Genomic DNA, 26,584 nt, shown 5'->3' with positions numbered 1-26,584 from the left:
TTGTTATGAACGCCAAAAATGCTGGAAACTTTACATAGGACAAGCACTCTCTCCTCCGCAGAGGCTGTTAGATACCAGAATTATTAAAAATAATACATGTGCAGGCGTATTACCTGGAAATGTGTAGGCGCGCAGGCTTCGCGCGGGGTATCAAGGGAAGGGGGGAAAAAATGAAGCCTCTGCCAGATTTTGTTTTCAATATGGCGCCAAAATTCCGTGAGGGAGTGGGGCAAACTCAGAATCATCTCCTAATTTAATAGTCAAAATGGAGCCGGAAGGATTAATTTCTGATATTTGCATATCAAATAGACCATTTCAAAACGCCCACCAACATTCCAAAACTATCTGTTTATTGTGCTACGAAGGTCATGGCGTTGAGGCTGGTACTGTGAATTTCTTTCTTGCCGAGAGTGGGATTATACAGCATTTTCGAAGCATGCACCGTAGCATTGCTGTTGACGATGAAATGCAGAGGAAGTGCAAGGAACTTTTCGAACAACTGCATGGGCAAGAGACTGCCAAGGTTGTAGAGCAATTATCTGCCCTTCGTTTACAGCAGCAGAAGGTTAGTTCTATGTATGCTATTACTTATAAAGATAAAATTTACTTCATGAATTCCAATATATTATTGAACACTATTTAAGTTTTAATATAAAGATGTTAACTTTATGAAATTATCATTTAATTTAATAAGTTTTACATGACACTGAAAATATTCAATTTATTTTATTTATGTCTAGGATAACAGTGCATCCCATTGTTATTCTATGTTTACTGTAACATATGAGACCAATCAGACAGTGTCAAGCGAAGCATCGATGGATATTGTGGCAAGAAATGAACGAGAAGCGACAAAATTATATGGCTTGGTACTAAAAGATCAAGGGATCCTAAAGCCTCTGGGATGTGTGCCTTGTATAATCACTGTGAAACCATACAAATGCGACAAACGAGGACAGTCGTATAAAGTCTGGGGCAATGATGATAAAATATATGTTGAATGTTTCATACCTGGCAATAAGGTGAGTATGTAAATAATAAATGAATAATAAAGTATGGGCACATTTGGGCCCAAAGGTTTAACCATACCACCTGCCAATGACATTGTAAACTTGCATATTATCTACTTCGATCATTATGCTGCAGTTTGCAAATTTACTGTCACACCAGGTCAGATGATAAAAGATCCTGGCACCTTAACAGGTTATAATCATGAAGTGGCAAGACTCTCCCTTTGACAAGCAATTGAAATGGGCAGATTAATTTGTTAAAGAGGTTATAACCTACCTGGCATTATAGCAATGTAAAACAACAAACAATGATGCTTCAGTTGATTAATAAGTACACCAGTTAATAATTTTACACCTGTCGATTAATGTAAATCGATATATTTTATGTAGATGAATTTACTCAACAGTGACAGAACTCAACCACTCCAGCAACCACAACCAGTTATGGCAAATTCAGTTGGAAAGTTTAGTCTTTTTAAAACCCCACTGGAAGTTTTGAGATCTGTTTTTGGATATGAAGACTTTCGGCCCAAACAACTTGAATCGATTGAACACATTGTCTCGGGAGAGGATGTTATTGTTGTTATGCCAACTGGAGGTGGGAAAACAGTCATTTATGCAATACCAAGTCTGATTTTGCCAGGTATTATCATTAACACTTTCTTAATATGCTGAATTTCACTAACCATGTTGAAGACTTTGTGTCAGTTGTAAGTAAAATATCTATTGCTGCAGCATGTTAATGTACAATTTATTAACTTGTTCTTTTAATTTTTAACAGGATGTAACTAAAAAGTAAATGCTTTGAAATTAGCATTTTTTCAAACAACAACCCATTGTACCCTATCTGGATTAATTGTTCACAGTGTGGAACACACTATATACTGTTCAGGGTGTACCAATAAAGTTAGGCTGTTTGAAAGAGTTAACTATGGTATTCAATTTCAAATGGTTTCCTTTCTTTGGGACACCCTCACCCTGTACATTTCTAACATATTGTATAAGTTGTATGAGTTAGGTTATAAAGACTACTTCCAGAGAGAGTGTTTAATAGAGAACCAGAACATACAATAAAGTACAAAAACTCAACAAGCTTTGCTAGTAAATGTAAAAAGGTTTAATCTATCTTTACTTGAAATATTCTTTTTTACTACTACTACTTCTAGGTATGGCTGTGGTTATATGTCCTTTAATGATGCTAATGTGTGACCAGGTGGCCAGACTACGACGTCTTGGTATTAATGCCTGTTACTATAATACAATGCTAAGTGACAATGAACGACAAAACATTATTCACAACCTTGTGCAACCAGATTGTCAATATCAGTTTGTGTTTATAAGTCCAGAAGCTGCCACAAGTTCTCAGTTTCAAAGCTGTTTACACAACTTATCTCAAAAGAAAAAAATTAACCTATTTATAATTGATGAAGCACATTGTGTGGACACATGGGGGTGCAACTTTCGCCCAGCTTATCAGCAGTTGGGTATCCTGAAGAATTATGGTGTACCAATTGTTGCTCTCACTGCAACAGCAACAAATAAAACATTAGTGACAATTGCTGAAGTACTACGTATGCCAAAGCACACTGTTGTGAAAATGAGTTGTAGACGAAATAATTTATCATTTTCTGTCATTCCAAAGAAAGAAACTAAAGCAAAGAATCAAGTGTGTGAATTGATCTTGGGGGAATTTAACAATTCATGTGGTATAATTTATTGTGCAAGACAAGCTGATGCTGTTGAAATGGCTTTTGAACTGAAGAGTCATGGTATTTCTGCTACATTTTACCATGCAGGAATGGACAGCAGAGATCGAATGGCAAATGCTACCTTGTGGCTAGAAGATAAAGTGCATGTGATTTGTTGCACTAATGCATTTGGGATGGGTATAGATAAAAAAGGTGTTCGATTTGAATATACTCTTGAAAATACTACTGAATATACTCTTTAAATAGGCCCTTAAATTTAACACCAAAAATTGTCAAACTATTTATCAGCTTACCATCTGGAGTCACAGAATCCTCATGCTGATCAGAGTCGTAGGTATGAAAGAGCTTTTTTCTCAGAGGCTGATTTAACAACTTGGAATTTGGTGTCAGTTGTCGTTTATCAGGTCTTATTGACTTCTGCGGTGTACTAGCCTTCGGAATTGGACATTCTGGATCTTCTATAGATGTTCATTTGTTGAATTAAAGGATATATTAATTATTATAAAATAAAGCTAGTACATATAGAATAAAAGTATAGAATAAATATAGAATAAAAGTATAAAAATTTGTCACACTAACCTTCCAAACTTAGGTCGTGTATCAACGATTCTACGCCATCTATATCACTATCATCACTAAGTTCGTCTTGCCTTTCAGCCATCAAAATAATGTTAAAATACCATCACTCCAAGAACCCGCATATCGCTCCAAGAAACCGCACCAAATCTGGCAGAGGCTCATTTCATTTTTTCCCCCCTTCCCTTGATACCCCGCGCGCCTACCTAAAGCCCGCGCGCCTACACATTTCCAGGTAATACGCCTGCACATGTATTATTTTTAATAATTCTGGTATCTAACAGCCTCTGCGGAGGAGAGAGGGACAAGCATTTGACCATTGAAACAGCGTGGTTATCCATTTCAAAATATTTTACATCATAACCAAACCATGGTTATATTGTTTATTGTTTGTATATGAGCGCCAAACATGCTGGAAACTTTACATGGGACAAGCATTTGACCATTAAAACAGCGTGGTTATCCATTTCAAAATATTTGACATCATAACCAAAGCATGGTTATATATATTGTTTAATGTTTGTTATGAGCGCCAAACATGCTGGAAACTTTACATTGGACTAGCATTTGACCGTTAAAACGGCGTGGTTATCCATTTCAAAATATTTGACATCATAACCAAAGCATGGTTATATTGTTTAATGTTTTTTATGAGCGCCAAACATGCTGGAAACTTTACATAGGACAAGCATTGACCGTTAAAACATTGTGGTTATCCATTTCAAAAAATTTGACATCATAACCAAAGCATGGTTATATTGTTTAATGTTTGTTATGAACGCCAAACATGCTGGAAACTTTACATAGGACAAGCATTTTGACCATTGAAACAGCGTGGTTATCCATCTAAAAAAATTCGACATCATAACCAAAGCATGGTTGTATTGTTTAATGTTTGTATATGAGCGCCAAACATGCTGGAAACTTTACATTGGACTAGAATTTGACCGTTAAAACATCGTGGTTATCCATTTCAAAATATTTGACATCATAACCAAAGCATGGTTATATTGTTTAATGCATGTTTGTATATGAGCGCCAAACATGCTGGAAACTTTACATTGGACAAGTATTTGACCGTTAAAACAGCGTGGTTATCCATTTCAAAATATTTGACATCATAACCAAAGCATGATTTTATTGTTTAATGTTTGTTATGAACGCCAGACATGGTGGAAACTTTACATGGGACAAGCATTTGGCCATTGAAACAGCGTGGTTATATCCATTTCAAAAAATTTGACATGATAGCCAAACCATGGTTATATTGTTTAATGTTTGTTATGAACGCTAAACATGCTGGAAACTTTACATGGGACAAGCATTTGACCATTAAAACAGCGCGGTTATCGATTTCAAAAAATTTGACATCATAACAAAAGGATGGTTATATTATTTAATATTTGTTATGAACTCCAAACATGCTGGAAACTTTACATGGGACAAGCATTTGACAAATAAAACAGCGTGGTTATCCATTTCAAAAAATTTGACATCATAACCAAAGCATTGTTATATTGTTTAATGTTTGTTAGGAACGCTAAACATGCTGGAAACTTTACATGGGACAAGCATTTGACCATTAAAACAGCGTGGTTATCCATTTCAAAATATTTGACATCATAACCAAAGCATGCATGGTTATATTGTTTAATGTTTGTATATGAGCGCCAAACATGCTGGAACTTCACATAGGACAAGCATTTGACCATTAAAACAGCGTGGTTATCCATTTGAAAATATTTGACATCATAACCAAAGGATGGTTATATTGTTTAATGTTAATTATGAACGCAAAACATGCTTGAAACTTTATATCGGAGAAGCATTTGACCATTAAAACAGCGTGGTAATCGATGTCAAAATATTTGACATCATTAATAAAGCATGGTTATATTATTTAATGTTTGTATATGAGCGTCAAACATGCTGGAAACTTTACATTCGACAAGCATTTGACCATTAAAACAGCATGGTTATCCATTTCAAAATATTTGACATCATAACTAGAGCGTGGTTATATTGTTTAATGTTTGTTATGAGCGCTAAACATGCTGGAAACTTTACATACTATCTTAGTATTATTTTCCAATGCTTAATTTGAGAGGCATTTGCGGCGATTTCAGAGACCTATATTTCAAAATTTTCCCGGACTTTCGTACCAGGCGCGCGGTTCCGAGCCCCAGCAATACGAAAAACGCTCTGCGGTATCTGGAATAGATATATCTAAATGTATATATATATATATATATATATATATATATATATATATATATATATATATATATATATATATATATATATATATATATATATATATATATTTATATTTATATAAAATGTATATATATATAGCCGAGAAATTCGAAGGTAAATTTTATGCAATTCAGGCGAAATCTTTATCGGCAGTTACAAAACTGCAGCAAAATTTTTTGACTCATAACTCATTGACTGAGTAGACTCATATGTTTGTGGTCGTTGACGAAGTAACAAAGCACTTTACTCTCCAGTGATCACTGACAATAGTCATCGCCGACCGTCGGTGACATATGAGAATCAGGCTTTTTGAAACAACGATTGTTAGTGAATGATTATTAATTTGATAGATTTGGTATATTTATTCAGGACACTGTTGTCTTTCATTAATTAACTTCAAAATTCGATCTGGTCGGATAGTAATCCGGTATCTTGCAAACGGGGCTTCAAGTGTTTTTCATACGCAGGTACACCCACGGAAGAATGCTTTTACATTATTATTATACTTCAAAATACTCGGCTCAATTTAACAATGCAATATCTCTTTATTCACTCCAAAATACAGTGTTTAAAAGTAAACTATTAACATAACATCAAGTAACTAAATGTCTAACATAACACCGCTAGCTGAACCTTGGGCTTTGTCTTTTTCATTCACTCCTGAATTTAATCACTTTATTACCAGAAAGTAAAGGTAACAGGTGGCTGAACAGAGCATGGCCCCAATTGACATCAGCTACCGGTAATAACTATATATACATGGTAATATGATACTAACTATACATATATAATTTTATAAAAAATATAAAAGTATTTAGAATAGTTTAATATAACAGTTCTACAGGTAATTTTTTTAATTTAGATAAATAGGTATTCCTTACAGCAGTTTTGAAATGTCCAAGATTTCTTATGCATTTCACTTCAGGGGGCAAATCGTTCCATATCCGTATTGTTCTTGGAAAGAACGAGTTTCCAAAATAATTGGTCTTGTATCTGAACTCTTTAAGGTGGTCATGGCCAGGTTCTCTTAAGTTATAACGAGATACTGGTTTCGGTTTAACGTAATCATCAATATTATTAAGGCTGTACAAGTTATTTTTACATTTAAAAATAAATACTAGATCCTTGATTTCCCGGCGGTACTTAAGGGGAAGAAGACCGAGCAACAGTAATCTGTTTTTATAATTTGTGTCCTTGGGGTAGTTCAGAATAAATTTTGTAGCTCGGCGCTGGACATTCTCAATTTGTGTTATATACTTCAATTCATAGGGGGACCATAGTTCACTCCCGTACTCTAATAGAGGTCGAACAATGGCACAATAGAGTAGTTTTCTGGTATTCGTCTCCTTTAAGTCAGCGCATGTTCTTTTAACAAGTCCAAGCCTCTTGTTTGCCTTTGATGATATTTCGGAGATCTGAGTTGACCATTTTAGATCACTCGTTGCCTTTACTCCCAAGTCACAAATACTGCATGGTGACACGCTCCGACTGATTATTGTTTAAATTATAATCGACAAGTAGTTTCGGAGATTTTTTTCTTGTTATTCTCATTGTCTTACATTTAACAACATTAAAATCCATATACCATTCCGAACTCCAATAATACAATCTGTTTAGATTGGTTTGGAGCATTATGTTGTCTACAGAACTTTTTACCGTTTGAGATACCTTCGAATCATCCGCAAAGAGGGCAATTTCTGTCGGGTTCGATATACAGTCAGGGAGATCGTTGATGAATAATATGAACAACAGGGGACCTAATATAGACCCCTGTGGTACACCTGATGTTACGTTGAGTGCATCAGAACAAATACCGTCAATGACAACCCTTTGTGATCTTGAAGTTAAATAATCAGTTAACCAATCGTGGAAAATGCCTTCAAAACCATAGTGGCTAAGTTTGCGGAGTAACAAGCGATGTGAAATCCTGTCGAAAGCTTTTGAAAAATCCAAATAGACTGCATCAACTTCGTGGCCGTTGTCTAAAGCCTCAAGAATATTATGATAGAATTGAACAAGTTGAGTGACACAATTTCTGCCTTTAAAAAATCCATGCTGTGAGCTAGACAGTTTGTGCTCTACAAACTCGATGCAATGTTTGTATATACTTCTCTCTAATATTTTCGACAAGATTGACAAAAGTGAGATAGGTCTATAGTTTGTTACTACGTGAGGGTCACCGTCTTTCAAGATCGGGGTGATAAAGGCAATTTTCCACTTCTGGGGTACTTTGCCAAGGCTTAAGGACAAGTTAAAAAGTCTGGTCAAGGATGGAGTTATCTCTGGTGCAACAGACTTTAGAAGTCGGCCTGGAATGCCATCAGGCCCACATGCTTTTGAGACATCAATTTTTAGAAGACAATTCAAAACTTCATTCTCAGACAGAATCAAGTTTGACAGAGAAGTTGAGGAATCTACTGACCTCTCATAACTATCGTTGACAACATTCGTGTTGTCGGAAGCGTTGAAGACCGATTGAAAATAGCTGTTGAATAAATTTGCTTTCTCCACGGAATTGGACACAAATGTGTTGGAAAAATTAAGAAATTCCGGTGTACTAGACTTTCTTGATTTGGCATTGCATGTTGTTTAAATAATCGTTATACTTAACTTCAATGAGCAATTTGGCTTCTTTGCGTAGTAATTTGTATTTCTCTATCTCGTCAGCGACCAGCGATTTATTTGCAATACGTCTTTGTTTATCCTTTTGACGAAGAAGACGAACAACATCCTTATCAATCCATGGTGGACTATTTGAATTTCGTATTTTGATTTTAGGCACATATTGTTCCACTATTTGCATAAACAAATCCATCCAATTACACAAGCTACTATCAATACAATTTTCAACAAACGCATCGTCCCAAGGGGCTCATTTTAGAGCATTTTTCAGGTCGTTCCAATTTACATTTTTGAAATTGAAAACATGTTTCGTGAGCTTGTTTGGTTTAGGAATGTTAAAATCAAGACAAAATTCAATTAGCTTGTGGTCTGTGTTTATAATGTCGTCGAAAACCTCCAAGTTGCATACTTTATGGGGAATATTTGTCAGAACCAGGTCTAATATATGTTCCTTCCTGGTAGGTTTATCAACTAATTGCCACAAAAAGTTGTCGCGAACAACTTTGGTGAAGCCTTCATAGAGATTGCCACTTCGTTTACACGAATACATTGACCAATCCATTTCGGGGAGATTGAAATCGCCCAGGATGAGAATCTGGGTAAATCGTGCTTTTTTTGCATTTTTCAAACACTTTTTGAAAGCCTGCATGTAGTCATGGTTTGTTGATGGAGGTCTATAGAACACAACAACTAAGAATTTCTTTCTAAGGGTCGGTCTTATTTCACACACTAATACCTCAGCATCAGTCTCTAAATCAGTTCTACGTATCGAGAGCAATGGTTTTCTAACAGCAAACATAATGCCACCACCAACTTGTGCAACTCTATCACGCCGATGAATACAGAAATCAGTTGTGGATAATATCTCAGCGTTATTTATTGTGGGATTAAGAAGGTCCAGTGGTGGAAGAACAATCTTGTTGCATGGAACGGGAAGGCCCTGCTCCAACAATCAACAGATTTAACAATAGAAACCGATGCTTCCCTCCAGGGGTGGGGGGCCCATTGCCAAGGAGTGTCAACAGGGGGGAGGTGGTCGCTACAGGAGAACAGTCTCCACATAAATTGCCTAGAACTCCTAGCAGGATCCTTAGCAGTCAAATGCTTTACCAAATCCATGGCATCATCCCAGGTACTCCTGCTAATGGACAATGTCACAGCGGTGACCTATATAAACAAGATGGGGGGCACTCACTCATGCCTTCTGTCTCAACTAGCCAAGAACCTGTGGGACTGGTGTCTCAGTCACAATGTGCTACTTTCAGCCCAATATATTCCAGGGATAGAGAATGTACAGGCCGACCGAGAGTCGAGGATTTTCCTAGACTCCAGCGATTGGAAACTGAACCAAACTGTTTTCAACAGCCTGTATCAGAGGTGGGGACCTCTGGACATCGACCTTTTCGCATCCCGCCTGACATTCCAGTTGGACCATTATGTGAGCTGGAGACCAGACCCTTCGGCCGTGCATACGGATGCGTTCACCCTCAACTGGGCGACATTTTGGGGCTATGCATTCCCCCCATTTGCGATGATCGGTCGGTGTCTACATCAAATCCAGAGCCAGAAAGTAGAACACCTTGTGCTAGTGGCACCAGTTTGGCCAACCCAAGCTTGGTACCCCCTCTTACTGGAACTGTGCATAGACTTCCCTCTTCTTCTACCGAAGATCTGTTAACCCAGAGGGGCAACAACCACCCTTTGGATCAACTCCAGCTAGCTGGGTGGCTACTATCAACAGTAGCTACCAAACAGCAGGAATTTCGGATCAAACTAGAAAAATTCTCTTGGCGGCTTGGAGAAAAAACACCACCAGCTCCTATTCCTCTGCATGGAACAAGTGGAGTAGCTGGTGTGCTGAAAGGGTCACTATCAATCCCCTTTCACCATCTATCAATGACATCTTAGATTTTTTCACAACACAGTTCCACGAAGGGAGGGAGTATCGGTCTATTAATGTTTACCGGTCTGCGCTCTCCGCATGTTTACCTCTAATAGATGGCCACAAAGTGGGTTCCCATCCTTTGGTTACCCAGTTACTAAAAGGGGTGTATAACCTTCGTCCACCCCAGCCACGCTACACTCAAACATGGCCAGTCATTAAGCTAGTACAGTACATCAGCTCGTTGGGACCTAATGACCAACTCTCTGTCAAAATATTAACCTACAAACTAGTAGGTCTGCTAGCCCTAACTGCTCCCGATAGAGCTTCGGGGCTTGCAGCCAGGGATTTACGGTTCAGGTACATGCACCCCGAAGGCGTTGAATTTAAACTACCTGACCTAACGAAAAATACAAAATCGGGCGAAAGCTTAAAGTGCCTATATCAACCTCAGGGAAATAACCTACTTAGATAGATTAGATGATTTTAAAAACATTTGCAATATATTTGATAAGTCGAAAATTTGATCTTCATGTACTTTTCGGGCCTCAAAGTTGGCTTTTTTCGTGTTTGACCGTGAGGTGCTGTGAGTGGGAACTAGTTGCCCTTTTTCACCGGAAGTGACGTACATTGGAGAACACGCTAATTTTGTAAACAAGAAACACGCTTTGAAATATAGAAATATCGTCAAGTATTTCCGACAACTTAGACAGCCAACTTGATTCGGATATTTAATTCATCCCGGATTATGTATTGCCAATATCGGAAGTTGAAGACGATGCGATACTGTTGCTTCAAGAGACAGTACGCCTACACATGACGGTTTATATAAACCTTACCAAGACAAACCGATTGCTGACCGTGCCGAGTATAATGAAGACTAAAAGAGGGACGTGTACATGAAGAAAGAAGGCAGCTTCTTTTATTCGCAAAACGGCCGGACTATCCCAGTGTCAGATTGGTAAGTGAAATATATAAAGGCACTATAGTAAAGCACTACATATACTGACATTTCACCCTACTGTTTCAAAAGGTCTATTGGTTTATAGCTACTTGGGAAAGAGAAGAATACATTTGTCAGCATGTGCTTAGGACTCCATTCCAGACAAAGTTTTGGAGGAAATATCTTTAAAACCTTCAAACCTTTGTCTTATGGAATCATAAGCATATAAAATATAGATGTAAAGTATTGAGAACTTATCCTAAATAATCATGTTTGAATTGAAATGGCTAAAGGACATGCATATATTAGCCACTAGTTATTGTTGAATATTTGCCTGTTTTAATCACCTTGCACATTTATACTTCCTTCCATCTATGTTATGAGACAGACGCAACGACCTGGGCGCATAGTTATGTAATGTGGGACTTCTCCAACTTCTTGTAAGACAAGTTCTCCACTCAACGCTTCAACGCTCCTGTTTTTCATTTACCAAGAGATCGATCTTAAAATTTTTACATTTGCACCTACAAAAACATATATTTATATTAATTGTGAAACAGTAGGGTGAAATGGCAGTATATGTAGTGCTTTACTATAGTGCCTTTATATATTTCACTTACCAATCTGACACTGGGATAGTCCGGCCGTTTTGCGAATAAAAGAAGCTGCCTTCTTTCTTCATGTACACGTCCCTCTTTTAGTCTTCATTATACTCGGCACGGTCAGCAATCGGTTTGTCTTGGTAAGGTTTATATAAACCGTCACGTGTAGGCGTACTGTCTCTTGAAGCAACAGTATCGCATCGTCTTCAACTTCCGATATTGGCAATACATAATCCGGGATGAATTAAATATCCGAATCAAGTTGGCTGTCTAAGTTGTCGGAAATACTTGACGACGTCGTTTTAGCGAAAAACGAACCAAAAAGTTTATATACTACAAGATTTCGTAGTTTATTGCCGCAATATTTATATATTTTAAAGCGTGTTTCTTGTTTACAAAATTAGCGTGTTCTCCAATGTACGTCACCTCCGGTGAAAAAGGGCAACTAGTTCCCACTCACAGCACCTCACGGTCAAACACGAAAAAAGCCAACTTTGAGGCCCGAAAAGTACATGAAGATCAAATTTTCGACTTATCAAATATATTGCAAATGTTCTTAGAATCGTCTGATCTATCTAAGTAGGTTATTTCCCTGAGGTTGATATAGGCACTTTAAAATGTTGCTTTCATGCCAGTTTTCCCGATAATGACCTTTTATGTCATTATGTGTATGCAAATGTCTCGTTGAATATGAGAATCGTACAGCAGCATGGAGATCAACTGACTCATCAAAACCCAACAAGTTATTGCTGTCTTACATTTATCCTCACAAAGCAGTTACCTCTGCAACTGTAGCAAGGTGGTTGAAAGAACTCCTACATCTAGCCGGTGTTGATACTAATACTTTCCGGGGACATTCCTTTCGCGGGGCTGTCACTACCGAAGCAGCTAAACAAGGCTTTTCGATAGCCGAGATTTTGCAATTTGCAGACTGGTCTCAACAAAATACTTTTATCAAATTCTATTATCGCCCACAGTTTAATACCGCTCCAGCTAGGGCTGTCTTGTCAGCTAACACATAAAGGGCTTTGAACATGCATTGTTACATTGAGCCGAGTATTTTGAAGTATAATTGTAGATTATACAAGGGCTGCTTGCAGCCTGAAGTGTAATATTAATTATACGAGAAATACGAGGCGAGATTTAACAATGCAATCCCACCCTTATATCCCACCCTTCTATGTTGCATTGTTATTTTGTTATTTTCAGGTACGTCGTTCATTCCAAAGACAAAGCCCAAGGTTCAGCCAGCGGTGTTATGTTAGACATTTAGTTACTTGATGTTATGTTAATAGTTTACTTTTAAACACTGTATTTTGGAGTGAATAAAGAGATATTGCATTGTTAAATCTCGCCTCGTATTTCTCGTATAATCCCCGAGCCGGTGCGGAGCACCGTGCGAGGGTACTAATTCCGCCCGGAGATTAGGAATTACACCCGGGACCCGGGAGAACATAGCGGAATCCAAAGTTGCCCAAATGTCATGGACGTTCAATGGTCATGATACTTGTGCGCATGCGCGGAATGCGGACGAGTGTAAACTGGTAATCAGCAACTTCCTGATTGGCTAAGACGAAACGTTTGTGTTTAAGTGAAAACGTCAGCAATTTAACTGTCATTTTGCAAAATGCAAACTATCTTTTAAAAAAATGTTTCGAAAACAAAATATGAAATGTGGAATCAAAAAACAGATAAAACACTGGGAAGAGTTTAAAATATTATCAGAACTGGAGGAATTAGCGGTGAAAAGGAACAACTCGATTATAATCCTTGAAATGGTAGGAGTCTATTTTGTTTATTTCGAGGTTTATTTCGTGTTTGCTGTACGAATATATTTTATGACCTTGGTACAGTATGTCATCGTTTTGCTCGGTTTTGCGAAGACGTGACCGACTATTTAAGGCTTTACATCATCGTTTTAACTTCCAAAAGAGTCCTTAAGAGTGTAATTCGGAGTTTCAATATAACAAATATCACTTTAAAGGTTTATATATAGTTGACTGCAATCACTGCATGAATTTAATAATCGAAAAACAACATTCGACGTTCACTGCTTGGTTATTTATATTATTTGGGCTGTTTTGATGTCTTGAAGGTTTAGCTATAATGAAGTATTAACTCTCACTTAAACTGTGAAAGTCTATAACTTAATGCAACGGAAAGCAGCAGGAAAACGGGTGATTTCACTTCACCTTTACGACTGTCAACTATGTTTGTTTCCGAAATATTTGAAACATCAGCTATCGGCTTTACATTTATAGGACATTTCATAATATTGAAGGTTAAGTCTGGCTAGCTCAGGAAATATTTTGCTTCGTTTGAAATGGCGAGGGGTTGCTGCATGCATGTATTTCTAGTTAATATTACACTTCAGGCTGCAAGCAGCCCTTGTATAATCTACAATTATATACCAAAATTGGCGGAACCAATTAGCGGAACCTCGATCTTAACTGAGTTTCTCACTTCTCTATGCTCTCCTCAGTGTTTTAAAGGCGGTATTATTTGAGCTGTGATCTCAAAATATATGATTTAGATATATCGTTCCAGTTTTGTAACTTTAGTTTGCAGCGCCATATAGCTCAGTTGCCGCACCCAAAACCTCACCCAGTTCCTGTTGCTCTTTGAGTCTTTGTATTTCTTCAAAGTCTGTGTTCCTTATTTGTCAAAATGATCGTATTCTTGGACTAGAAGCTCCCAAAGTAATCCTGGGAAGTGTTGATTTAGTGTTTGAACAAAACTAAAGTTGTTTTAACAAGCTTTATCAAGACAGACAAGCCCAAAGACAAAGGCATACGGCTTCGGACCAGTCGTGGTATAAATATACACTGCATAGACAAGACAAGATTGCCGAAGGTATTAAATCAAGGTATGTTTTCTCTCATATTGCGATATACGAATGCATCTTTGTCTATTTTGCTATACATTACAATGTTTTGACGGGATGGTTTGGTTTATATTTGTGTTTCACGTAGTATATTGAACATTGTTGCTTTATATATACATATTTGGTTTTGTGTAATAATAGTCAACAGAAATATTCACATCTGATTTTGCTGGGTACAGGAAGAATTTATTTTTCAACGTTTTGTAGTTAATATCGTATGCAAAATAATACACCAGTCAGCGCTATAGTTTTGTTTCATGAATTCTGCTATAATATGGTCATTATATTAAAACACATCTAATTTCCAATTTACACAGTGCTCCCCTAGTTTTAATAACACAGGAAATCAATTTTAAAACATTCACTAATTAATTCATTACATGTCCATTTTAAACATTTTATTCCACCTGCTGAGATGAAATTATTAGAGTTATCACAAATTAATTAGTTCAGTAATTTCAACTTCAAATGGAATCACCCATTGTTAGGAAAATTGTTAGGAAAAACATTTGCTTGAAACCATTGTGGAACTGGATAATTATCACATAACCAGTAAATCACTGATTAGATGAGAATTTTATTAGAATCTTTTTGCCCGTCCAAGAGGGTGTAATTCCTCCATAGTCAAGCCATTAATTATTTTTTTTCCTTTCTTGTCCTAAAAATCTAATCCATGCCAAATATGCATGTTTATGGCAGGGAAACTCCCCAGTTGGTGCAAAGGGGAAAATGTTTTCCCAAATGGATTTCCCCTTAGAAGCAACCTTCAAATCACAGAATAAAGATCAAACTTTATAATATTTTTTATGACACATTATTCATACTGTATTCTCATTAAGATTTATAGGTTAAAACTCACTTGATCACATGAGTCAAACAATAAATGTTATATCAATTTGGCAAAATCAAACACAATCCAATGGAGATTTTTCATAATATATTGTAAATTCTAAATTGATTGGATTCTGATTAGATTACAGTTAAACTATTATAGAAACAAACTTAATCACAACTCACAGTACCTGAAGAGTGGATCTCCACTGATTGTCAAACTATCGTTCTCTCTCGCACATTTGTCTCACGATGGACCTGATATTCTTATGTTCTCTGTTTACACTAACACCTAATCACTAATTCAATCACATCTCATGTAAATCAAATAGGATCATGCTAGATTTATTTAAACTATGAAATAATAACCAAAATAATCTAATAATAATAACTGAAAAAATCAAACCATATGAAAACTGGCTGATCCAGAGGTGATATAAAATTAAAAGTCTCATAAAACTCTTATTTCCTATATATAACAACAGTGTTATTCAGACAGTATTCATAAAACTTCCTTATGTTTCTTGCATGTGCATAAGAACTAACATACTATTGTATTTGCAAAATAATTTGTGTGACAAGGTGCTGCACTTGCGACTTCAATCTCTACCCGGAAAACCCATTTTTGAATATTAATTTTAAAAAAGTTACTTTAAATGATCTGCATATGTTCACTGGTTGACTGGAAGGTTTATCAGGTCAGGTTGATTGGGATGTATTCAACTTTTCAATGCATTATTCACCACATGAACATTTCTCATCTTCAAATTGAAAAGAGTTGGGCAATTCATATAATGGCATCAAATGTGGTATAACAACTGCCTGAAATAGACAAAACACTTCTCAACGTTTCCACCTGAGGGCCTTTGTCAGGAGAGTTAGAATGAAAGTAAATAGGGGAGAATACATGTTTTGTATGGGAGCAAAACACATGACAAAAATGGGCCAGTACGTAGAAAACAAAAAGTCAAAACAACGCCTGATTGTGGGCTAAGAATAGCCCGCAATGAGGGAAGCCTGATCAGCAACGAAGACGTATTTACAACCATTGACCTATATAATGATACATATATATATATATATATATATATATATATATATATATATATATATATATATATATATATATATATATATATATATATATATATATATATATATATATATATATATATATATATATATATATATATATACAGAATTTCTTATTGTGTGGAACGAAGTTCGTCTTGTATATACATGATCTAACTACCAGTGAGATAAACTGATAAATATAGGTAAGTTCCGTTGCAATTTAATATAATTATATAAAAAAGCTAAGTGGCTGACTTTGAATTTCATTAAAATAATTGTATAATGTTGAAGTGATGGCAATTGTATAAACAATGAAGATGGAATGCAATGCATCTATATATTGCAAAATATTAGTGTTGTGCTTTCGATACATGCAGTATACCAGGAAGGAGTGCTGTTGTGCACTGCTTCTCAAGATTTTCAGATTGTCACTTTGATATATACCATTATGGCAAAAATTTACAAATGAAATTTGACTATTGAGCGAAAGGCAAATAAATATTCACAATTTAAAACTTTTAGGAAAATCGTTTTAAGCTTTTTCAGGACTGACACGACAAATCACGCAAGTAATACTCATTATATAAATACTCCAAAAATAATACATTTACATTATCATCACAATTCACAAATACGAACCGCGATTATAGGTATAGCCTAACAATCCGCACTGCGTGACACATTACTGTATCAATGCTTATATCGACTTAAGAGTGCAGTGTTCTAGTTCCGACGAAAGCCTTCAAAAAACTAGTTGTATGATAGTCATATAAGTGTTTCAGTCGACAGCTGGCACATTTAAAGTATTTAAGTATCATTTATAAACATTCGTACGTCTAAGCCTGCCAAAACATTGATGATAAATCTTGCTTTCATATAGGAATTTAAAAGTAAACATCCCACCAATCAATATGTAAACGTTGCACCGTAGTAATGTGTTCTGTGCGTAATTTGGCTTGTATTGTCGGGTAGTTACATTCTGTCACTCCTCGTAGCAATTACCCATATTGCGAGATTTTGATACAAGTGCGCAATGCATTCTGGGTCATCGAGGTCTAAAACGCGACCAACACACAACGAAACCTAGACTCGCGCTCTCCTAGAGCACGAGTGATAAACTTGCATTATTAAATGCCTGGCACTGCACAGCGCCTCGTCGCGTTGTGGTCTTGTGTGATACTGATACTGGAAAAACATTCCTCACTTCTTTAAAGTGCATATGAAATGAAAATTTCGATATCGGTTTTTTTGCATTTGCTAAAAAATACGTGTTTTCCGATCATAAATATACCGACCTTGTCGAAAAATTCGGACTAGAGGTTTGTGAGATTCACGATTAAAGTTCGATTTTAGGCTTTTTACTGGCGAACATTTCATCGCGCGGCTAATCAGGAATAAAAAAATGAAATGAAAATGACCCCCTAAATATACAAATTCCATAACTACATGACACTCGCACGACATTCTAAGGTGCATGGCAGTTTTAAATTTCATTGAGAATTACAAAGTTTTTCCTCCTAGGATTCATTCATTTATCAAAATATCAAGTTAATACACAGGCACATCAGTCATTCAAAGCTGAACGAACAATTCAATATATTAACGATGTCCCTATTTGTGAAACAATCTGAACGACTGCTGCATGTCATAAGTAAAGTATACATTTGCGTCTTGACAACTTTTATCTCTCAATCAAACCAAAGTGCGTTTACAAGATTGAAGATTTTTGAAGTTGATAAAGCTATTATTCACCAGCAATCTTTTGTGAAATATTTCAAAAGCGAAATTGAATGTTTTTTCTGGTTAGAGGCAATGGCACTACTAGAAAGAACTGTTACCAGAAAGATAAGGAAAGAGTGCATAATGCATGGTAGGCATTTAGGCAATTCAGACTCATATCATTTCTATTGTTCAAATACATTTGGTGTAGTAGTGCAGCTAAGCTGTCTTAAGTATAAATAGTATTCAGTACAGTGGTAATACTCCACAAAGTTATTATCTGTAAAGATATCGTCAAATTATGTGCTGAACTGAAAAAAAGCCTTTTGTCCTCTAATTATATTTGTATTCTAATTTCTAGTGCGATTTAAGAAATCATGCACTATCCGTTGCATAGCGCTATCCAGCTTTCATGGGCTTGCAATTGACCGTTGTCAAAACTTTACCAAAACTTTACTTCAAAACTTTACCAAATACTTATTACAAGTAGTTCCTATTCCTTATTCAAATTATAGAATCAAAATGCCCAGGGTATAGGGGAGTGAAGTTCTGTGATGTTCACTAATGAGAAAAATAACATGTATTATTTTGTTACTTTCACCCTCATTTTGCGGCATTTAACTGGAGATATTAAATCCTGTTTATTATAAGGCAAGCGTCACTTCCGGTAAAATGGAGCTCAGTGATTGGCTGAGAAGAATTTTCAGTGGTTCATTACTTTCCCTTAATGGCCCGACACTTTCCGGTTATAGGCCAGCGTTACCGGCGGTGCATTACGAGATAAAAACAGAGAAATTCTCAATGAAAAAGGCACAAATAAATGCTTAAGAGAAAATATAATTCCTTTTGAAATGAATAAGACGTCTCCAGACAGTTTAGTTAAATAAAATAATTGAATAATAGAATTTTTTTAATATTTATCAAATGCGTACCAGGCTACAAATACGAATTCATGTATTTCTTGTTTGTTTCAAGTGAAAATACATGCCTTATGCCATATAATAAACTTTTTCTTAACCTCGCTTGCTCGGTCTTTACCGAGAATTATCGAACTTCAATATTTTTGTACAAACTTCGCTCTTAATTCGAGCTCGGTCTGTTCAAAAAGACCTCGGTCCGATATTTCTTGGTAAATACCTCGCGCTCGGTTAATAAGAAGTTATTATTCTTATTAGAAAATGTCAGTATTCATTTAGTTTTGTCTCCTTAAATGGCAACGATACGAGGCTGAAACATGATGTTGGTTATATATACGGGAGTAAAATTCTGTGATGTTTCTGTGATGTATACAGTTATAGAAACATTATTTATCTGCGAAACATCCACAAACTTACAAGCTTAGAAATCAAAACTGTTTCATGATTCCAAGATGCAACGGCAACAGATTTAAGAAAACTTATATTATATCAAATCTTAGAAGTAAGAATGATAAAAATTTGTTAAATTTTAATATTTTTATTCTATGACGAACCGAATGTATAGTTAGTTTTTATTTAACTTCAGTTTAAACTAGTTATTAAAATGTTTGCTATAAGTTATAGATACATTCTTAATTATACCTACTTTTTATTTCTTTGCGGAAATCGTGTGTATTTTAGCTTTTGGGCTGCGAAGTGATTTGTTTTAGTAAACAGTATAATAATAATATTAATTCTATCAAACAAAATTGAGGGTTTGTATGCGATCTGAAATATAAATGAGCACTCCAGTCAGTGCAATGACCCATTAGCCGCTGATTGGGTGGGTTAAAGTTACAATCAGAAATTGCTCTTTCTAGGTTTTAAATCTACATTTCAGTCCATCTGTCCGTTATCCTTCCTGAGAATTTTGACCATGTAGTGGAATCATCGCTTTGAAGATTTGAGAAGGTATACGTTTGTGTCAGTGTTGGTTACGTTCTTCGAATATTAACAGTATGAGCGTCTATTGTCCACGAGCCGGTGCGAAGCACCGTGCGAGGGTACTAATTCCGCCCGGAGATTAGGAATTACACCCGGGAGAACATAGCGGAATCCAAAGTCGCCTAAATTTGGACCATGGACGTTCAATGGTCATGGTACTTGTGCGCATTCGCGAAATGCGAACGAGTGCGTAGACTTGTAATCAACGAACGTTCTGATTGGCTAAGACAGAAAGTTTGTATTTCAACGAGAACGTCAGCAATTCAACTGTCATTTCGTAAACATTTTTGTAAAAGCGTTTCATAAACTTTGTGCAAAGAAAGTAAAACGAGAAGAAACAAGATATATGAAGCATGACAAATAGCAAAGATGAACGTGGATACAGTAAAAAAAAAGCAGTGTAAGAGGAATAATTCATAATCTGCAAGCTTATAAATGTTTTCAAAGACAAAGGGTACGTGTTTACTTTGTTTATTTCGTATTGCTTTCGCGGTAAGAATGAGCCGTATTTGTATACTTTTGAGCTTTGTATTCCGTATATTTGTTAAATATTCAGCTTTTTATGCAAACGCATAAACCTGTGAAGGGCTATTACACCTTTGCTTTAACTTCAAAAAGGGTTTTTGAAAGTGTAATTTCAATTATGGTATCAAAAATACACAATATATTTATAAAGTATACTGAAACTTTTAGCCCCCGGCGTTGACTGCAATTACAGAATAAAATAACATTTGAAGTTTTTTCTTTGTCTGTGAAGATTTTGTACTGTTTTAATCGTTTGAAACTTCGATTTTAAACCGTTACTTAATTGCTGGCATGGTATAATGCAGCAAAATTGAACCGGCAATGTTTACACTAGCTTTATGATTATTTTTGTATTGAATGATGGAAACTTTAAGACTGATTTGAGTTTTGTGTCATTTCGTAATATAAGTTTAGGTCAGGTTAACTCAGGAAATTGTGTACTTGGTTTGAAATAGCGAGGGGTTGCTGCATGCATGTATTTCTAGTATTCTATTGAGTGGCATAGTACAGAACTGTGACGTCATTACGTTTTTCGAATATTAACAGTATGAGTGCCTATTGTATTCTATTGAGTGGCACAGTACAGAGCTGTGACGTCATTACGTTCTTCGAATATTAACAGTATGAGTGTCTATTGTATTCTATTGAGTGGCACAGTACAGAGCTGTGACGTCATTACGTTCTTCGAATATTAACGTATGAGTGTCTATTGTATTCTATTGAGTGGCACAGTACAGAGCTGTGACGTCATTACGTTCTTCGAATATTAACAGTATGAGTGTCTATTGTATTCTATTGAGTGGCACAGTACAGAGCTTTGACGTCATTACGTTCTTCGAATATTAACAGTATGAGTATCTATTGTATTCTATTGAGTGGCATACTACAGAGCTGTGACGTCATTACGTTCTTCGAATATTAACAGTATGAGTGTCTATTGTATTCTATTGAGTGGCACAGTACAGAGCTGTGACGTCATTACGTTCTTCGAATATTAACAGTATGAGTGTCTATTGTATTCTATTGAGTGGCACAGTACAGAGCTGTGACGTCATTACGTTCTTCGAATATTAACAGTATGAGTGTCTATTGTATTCTATTGAGTGGCATAGTACAGAAGTGTGACATCATTACGTTCTTCGAATATTAAAAGTATGATTGTCTATTGTATTCTATTGAGTGACACAGTGCAGAACTGTAACGTCATTACGTTCTTCGAATATTAACAGTATGAGTGTCTGTTGTATTCTATTGAGTGGCATAGTACAGAGCTGTTACGTCATTACGTTCTTCGAATATTAACAGTATGAGTGTCTATTGTATTCTATTGAGTGGCATACTACAGAGCTGTGACGTCATTACGTTCTTCGAATATTAACAGTATGAGTGTCTATTGTATTCTATTGAGTGGCATAGTACAGAGCTGTGACGTCATTACGTTTTTCGAATATTAACAGTATGAGTGTCTATTGTATTCTATTGAGTGGCACAGTACAGAGCTTTGACGTCATTACGTTCTTCGAATATTAACAGTATGAGTGTCTATTGTATTCTATTGAGTGGCATAGTACAGAGCTGTGACGTCATTACGTTCTTCGAATATTAACAGTATGAGTGTCTATTGTATTCTATTGAGTGGCACAGTACAGAGCTTTGACGTCATTACGTTCTTCGAATATTAACAGTATGAGTGTCTATTGTATTCTATTGAGTGACACAGTACAGTGATGTGACGTCATTACGTTCTTCGAATATTAACAGTATGAGTGTCTATTGTATTCTATTGAGTGGCATAGTACAGAGCTGTGACGTCATTACGTTCTTCGAATATTAAAAGTATGAGTGTCTATTGTATTCTGTTGAGTGGCATAGTACAGAGCTGTGACGTCATTACACTCTTCGAATATTAACAGTATGAGTGTCTATTGTATTCTATTCTGTGGCACAGTACAGAGCTGTGACGTCATGTTAAATGAACCGGTAACCAATATAGAAAAAATTATAACACGATTACGAGGCTCAGGGGCTAAAACCTGGCAATAATCAAACACTAAATAGCAAATAAGACAGATTAGTTGTTCTGAGACTATTTTAACAGGCTCGATCCCTGAGCGCCTAATAGTACTGCATTGACTTACGAAAATATAATAATCCAGCTTAACTGATTACATGCTGAGGAGGCACAGCCACTAGTCTGAGAAGAGAAATGTTTTATAAAGTGTTATTTGTAAAAATAAATTACATTGAGAGTTTGCTGAAACAGCTTTTCAAAATTATCGCACGAACTAAATGGAATTGATAAAAAACTTCAACGACAGTTTACAATCGGAAATGAAAAAAATCGAGTAGCAATAGATCTTAAATACACGAGATATTTTATAAATTATTTGGCATCAAAATACATTTAGATCATACCATGTCTATAAATGAGAACATGCTTTCAAAATTTATAATATCAAGAAAAATCCCATTTCCGCACACAAACAAGACAGACGGAATGTTTATAGAAATTCTAAAATTAAGTTCATGTGAGTTTGTCATATGGGTGGTAGCAGGTCAGAAACGGTACTCCTAAAACATATGTCTCTTCACAAAATCATTTTCACAAGAAATCCTTTCGTTAAACAAAATCCTAGCGACTTTCTTTTATGAAAATCTACTCCATCCCATTCTTTTTCTCGGTGTAACCTATATAATTAGTGCAACATTTTGTTACAGTAATTAACCGTGTCTAATGCCATGGCTTCTGACGAACTGCAAGAAAAAGCAAATTTTACAAGACTTAGTAGACTTTTAGTTGACAAAGGAACTGAAGCTTTGAGAAATAAATTTGATCGCATCCATCCACCTGTTAGTCTACCTGGAGTACTGGCTACAAACAAAACATCTCTTCAAAGGTTAAAACCTCGAGTTATTAATAATTCCCAGTGGGATTTACTGTTTCCTCCGTCTGGCAACCCACCAGATTCCAAAACCTTTGATGTCACATTACTTACAGTTCTATTCCGGAACATTTGTGGTTTTCCATCAACAGGATGGAGTGTAATGCCTCCGGATACTGATAGATCTATGCAAGCGAATGTCACAAGAATCAAGTGTTACAGAAATGAAGTTATTGCACATGTAACAACAACTCAAGTTGACAATTCAACATTTGAGTCTTTATGGAAGAAAATCTCCCAGGCGATAGTAGAATTGGGCGTTTCACAGAGTGATGTCGACGATTTAAAAAAATGTCCTCTTGGGCCTGCAGAAGTGTATGTGCAAAAGCTTAAAGATTGGAAACTGCACGAAGATGAGTGTATTAAATTGCTTCAAGCAATTAATGAAACGCGCGATGTAGCAAATGAAACGCGCGATCTAGTAATTGAAATCCGCCATTCATTGGCCAAGCGTGCGCTATCAATACCCGGGGACACCATTCCTGAAAAAAATCCCGCATGGAAAGTGATGAAGATTTATTGCGAAAACTTGCTAAGCATAATTTTAAGGGTCAAATTAAAAGAAAAGTGAATTTCTTCCTTCCTGGTACAAGAGAGTGGTTGTTAAAGAAAGTTAACGAGTGGTTTCAAATGTGTGACAACGATTCAAAAATAAAGTTAATAACAGCTAGACCAGGATTTGGTAAAAGCGTTTTTGCCGCTAAAATCTGTGAAGATTTTGAGAAGAATGGAAAGCTGGCTGCTTGTCACTTTTGTGATTTCAGCAATTCAAACCTAAGAGATCCTATGGCGATGTTGGAGTCTCTTGCAAGTCAGATGTGCAAGAGCGTCCCTGGTTTCAAAGAGGTGCTCCTTGATCAGTTAGGACGGCGTCATCAAGTCCAAAACCTGAGAGATGCATTTCTAATATATTTGCAAAATCCCCTAAATGAATTGGAAATAAAAGAGCCGCGTTTAGTCGTGATCGATGGCTTGGATGAAAGTGCTGCTGATAATAAGAATGAAATTACGCATTTAATTGCTGAATATTTTCCTGATCTTCCCGAGTACATCAAAATCTTGGTGACGAGCAGGCCAGAAATTTCCGTTGCTAATCTAAAACTAAGAGACGATCAAAAGACAGACATTTCCAATGGTGATGACAACAATAACTCAGATCTTGAATTTTATTTTAAAGAATGTTTTCCAAGTTTAGTTGGCAGGGAAGTGGATAAAAGGAAGATGAGCGAAGATTTCTATAAGGATCATCCATATCTATCATCTCATTACCGCTTTTGGCAAAATAAAACTTTTAGTCTACTTTCCATTTTTGTTGCCAAATGCCAGGGCTCATTTCTCTATGCATATCACTTTCAATCTGGGCTAAGGGCTCGCTATGATCTTCAGAAGATAACAAATAATGACGTCATGGAGTTTCTCCCAGAAGGTCTGCATTCTGTTTACGAACGATATTTTAAACGCCTTGAAGACGAGCTTAACGCCATAAAACACGAAAAGTTCGATGTCTTGAATATTTTGGCAATGCTGGTTGCTTCCGAAGAAGATCTTCCCCTCACTTTCGTCGCTCAGGCTTTTGGTTTAGCTCCAGATTGTCGCAAAACGAAAGACATCATCAACAAAATTAATGAAACCGTATCGTGCTTGTTGTACGTTTCAGATGACATGTTAACCGTTTTTCACAAATCCTTTATTGATTGGCTTCTAGCAAAGGGTTACAATGATCACCAGTATACTGTCAAGGTCGATGATGGACATAGATCGCTTTGGCCTTTATGCGAAAAGGTTTTTAAAGAAATCATGGAAAGTGTACGCTCAGGAGTTGAGGTGAAGTTTACTCATGACGTGAAATATGCTCTAAAACATGGTTTAAAACATCTAGAAAAGTGCGGAATAGAGGAAGGTGTGTTTTGGTCAGTTGATGTTATTATCGTATCTTATATGTTAACTGAAATCGATTCAGATGTATTGCAACGTTTCTGGCTCAAATCACTCCAAAGTTCTTGGATCAAAAACGAAGATTTACGCGCCCGTATTTCGTACCATGTCATTGAATTTGCCTCTTTTGATCATGCCTTGGAATCCCTGATTGACATGAAGCGGTATTACATAAATTCAAAACACGTTCTTTCGGTAGTATATCCACAATGGTATTTACAAGCGGTTTTTACACATTCTCCAAAAGGTTATTTCAGCGATAATAAGAAGAAAATCGCGGAGACGCTACTATCAAACCTTTCGCCTTTTGTCGAGTCGAATTCTTACGAAGTTTCGGTTTTGCCGCGAGCAGTCTGGAAACAGAATGACGTTGGTTTTATTACAGCTGTTGCTTTATCTAACGATGAAAAAAGTGTAGCAGTTGGAATAGATAGTTTTATCCGTGTGATATCCCTACCAAATTTAGTTGAAATTATGAGTTATTCAACAAAATTGGAAAGCATTTCTTGCTGTACATTTTCTCTAGACGATTCGCTCGTATTATTTGGTAAATTGGAAACGGCGTTTAACATTGCTGAAAGGAAGGAAGTCCCATTTTTCCCTGGAAATGAAGAGACGTTCGAAACATGTGCATTTTCCCCTAACGGCAAAAGACTGGTGACTAGCGACGGTTCAAACATCATTAAACTATGGGACGTTGCTAAACAAACGCTGCTGTCATCGCTTTGTGCTGGATTTCCTGTTGATTGGTGTTCTTTTAGCGTCACAGGGTTATTTATTATTGGAAATTCAGAATCTTCATCTGATACGGGTTATTCGTTGTGTGTTTGGAACGCCATCACATTGCAAAGAAGTGATAAGCGAAGATTACCTCACGGGGAAAGTGTGAAGCCAGTTGTGTTAAAGAGTAGGAAATGCGAACGATGTTCTCGTCGGGAATTTGAGGAACCAAATTCTAAACAGTTAGAAATAATGAGAGGTTTGAGGAATAATATTAGAATTTCGTGTCCGTGGATCTGCAAAGGTGTGGAGTGTATTTTTTCTTCGGAAGAATTTTGTTATTCGAGTGTCACAGAAAGTATTCCTTTGACTGCCATTGTTGCTTGGAACTATCTTGCCATAGCTGCTCATGCATCGACGGATTTTTTGTAATCGAGTCAAAATGACACGTTT

At 36.3% G+C, this 26,584-nt stretch overlaps 2 protein-coding genes across 2 annotated transcripts; both read left to right on the top strand.

The window, feature by feature from the left end:
• Positions 1 to 353: 353 nt before the first annotated feature.
• LOC114541150 lies at positions 354 to 2,420 on the top strand. The gene is made up of 5 exons (XM_028561135.1): positions 354 to 565; positions 741 to 1,022; positions 1,401 to 1,653; positions 2,177 to 2,245; positions 2,410 to 2,420. Exons 1-5 carry the CDS (start codon positions 437 to 439, stop codon positions 2,418 to 2,420), a joined length of 744 nt encoding a protein of 247 aa, XP_028416936.1. The 5' UTR covers positions 354 to 436.
• An 11,799-nt stretch (positions 2,421 to 14,219) lies between these two features.
• Positions 14,220 to 26,572, top strand: LOC114541143. Its single transcript, XM_028561130.1, has 3 exons — positions 14,220 to 14,466; positions 19,886 to 19,976; positions 23,253 to 26,572. Exon 3 carries the CDS (start codon positions 23,975 to 23,977, stop codon positions 26,561 to 26,563), a length of 2,589 nt encoding a protein of 862 aa, XP_028416931.1. The 5' UTR covers positions 14,220 to 14,466; positions 19,886 to 19,976; positions 23,253 to 23,974; the 3' UTR covers positions 26,564 to 26,572.
• The last annotated feature ends 12 nt before the right edge of the window (positions 26,573 to 26,584 follow it).

The sequence above is a fragment of the Dendronephthya gigantea genome, unplaced genomic scaffold (assembly GCF_004324835.1).
Source record: "Dendronephthya gigantea isolate DGI-Jeju-01 unplaced genomic scaffold, DenGig_1.0 000270F, whole genome shotgun sequence".
NCBI lineage: Eukaryota > Metazoa > Cnidaria > Anthozoa > Malacalcyonacea > Nephtheidae > Dendronephthya > Dendronephthya gigantea.
The sequence above is the reverse complement of the archived record's forward strand: the minus strand, read 5'-3'. Positions and strand labels throughout refer to the sequence as shown.

Bases quoted from the DNA above. Each gene is read 5' to 3' on its own strand.
- LOC114541143 (XM_028561130.1), top strand. From the start codon at position 23,975: ATGGAAAGTGATGAAGATTTATTGCGAAAACTTGCTAAGCATAATTTT.
- LOC114541150 (XM_028561135.1), top strand. From the start codon at position 437: ATGCACCGTAGCATTGCTGTTGACGATGAAATGCAGAGGAAGTGCAAG. The intron at 566-740 runs GTTAGTTCTATG...ATTTATGTCTAG, and splicing joins TTCGTTTACAGCAGCAGAAG to GATAACAGTGCATCCCATTG. The intron at 1,023-1,400 runs GTGAGTATGTAA...TATTTTATGTAG, and splicing joins GTTTCATACCTGGCAATAAG to ATGAATTTACTCAACAGTGA.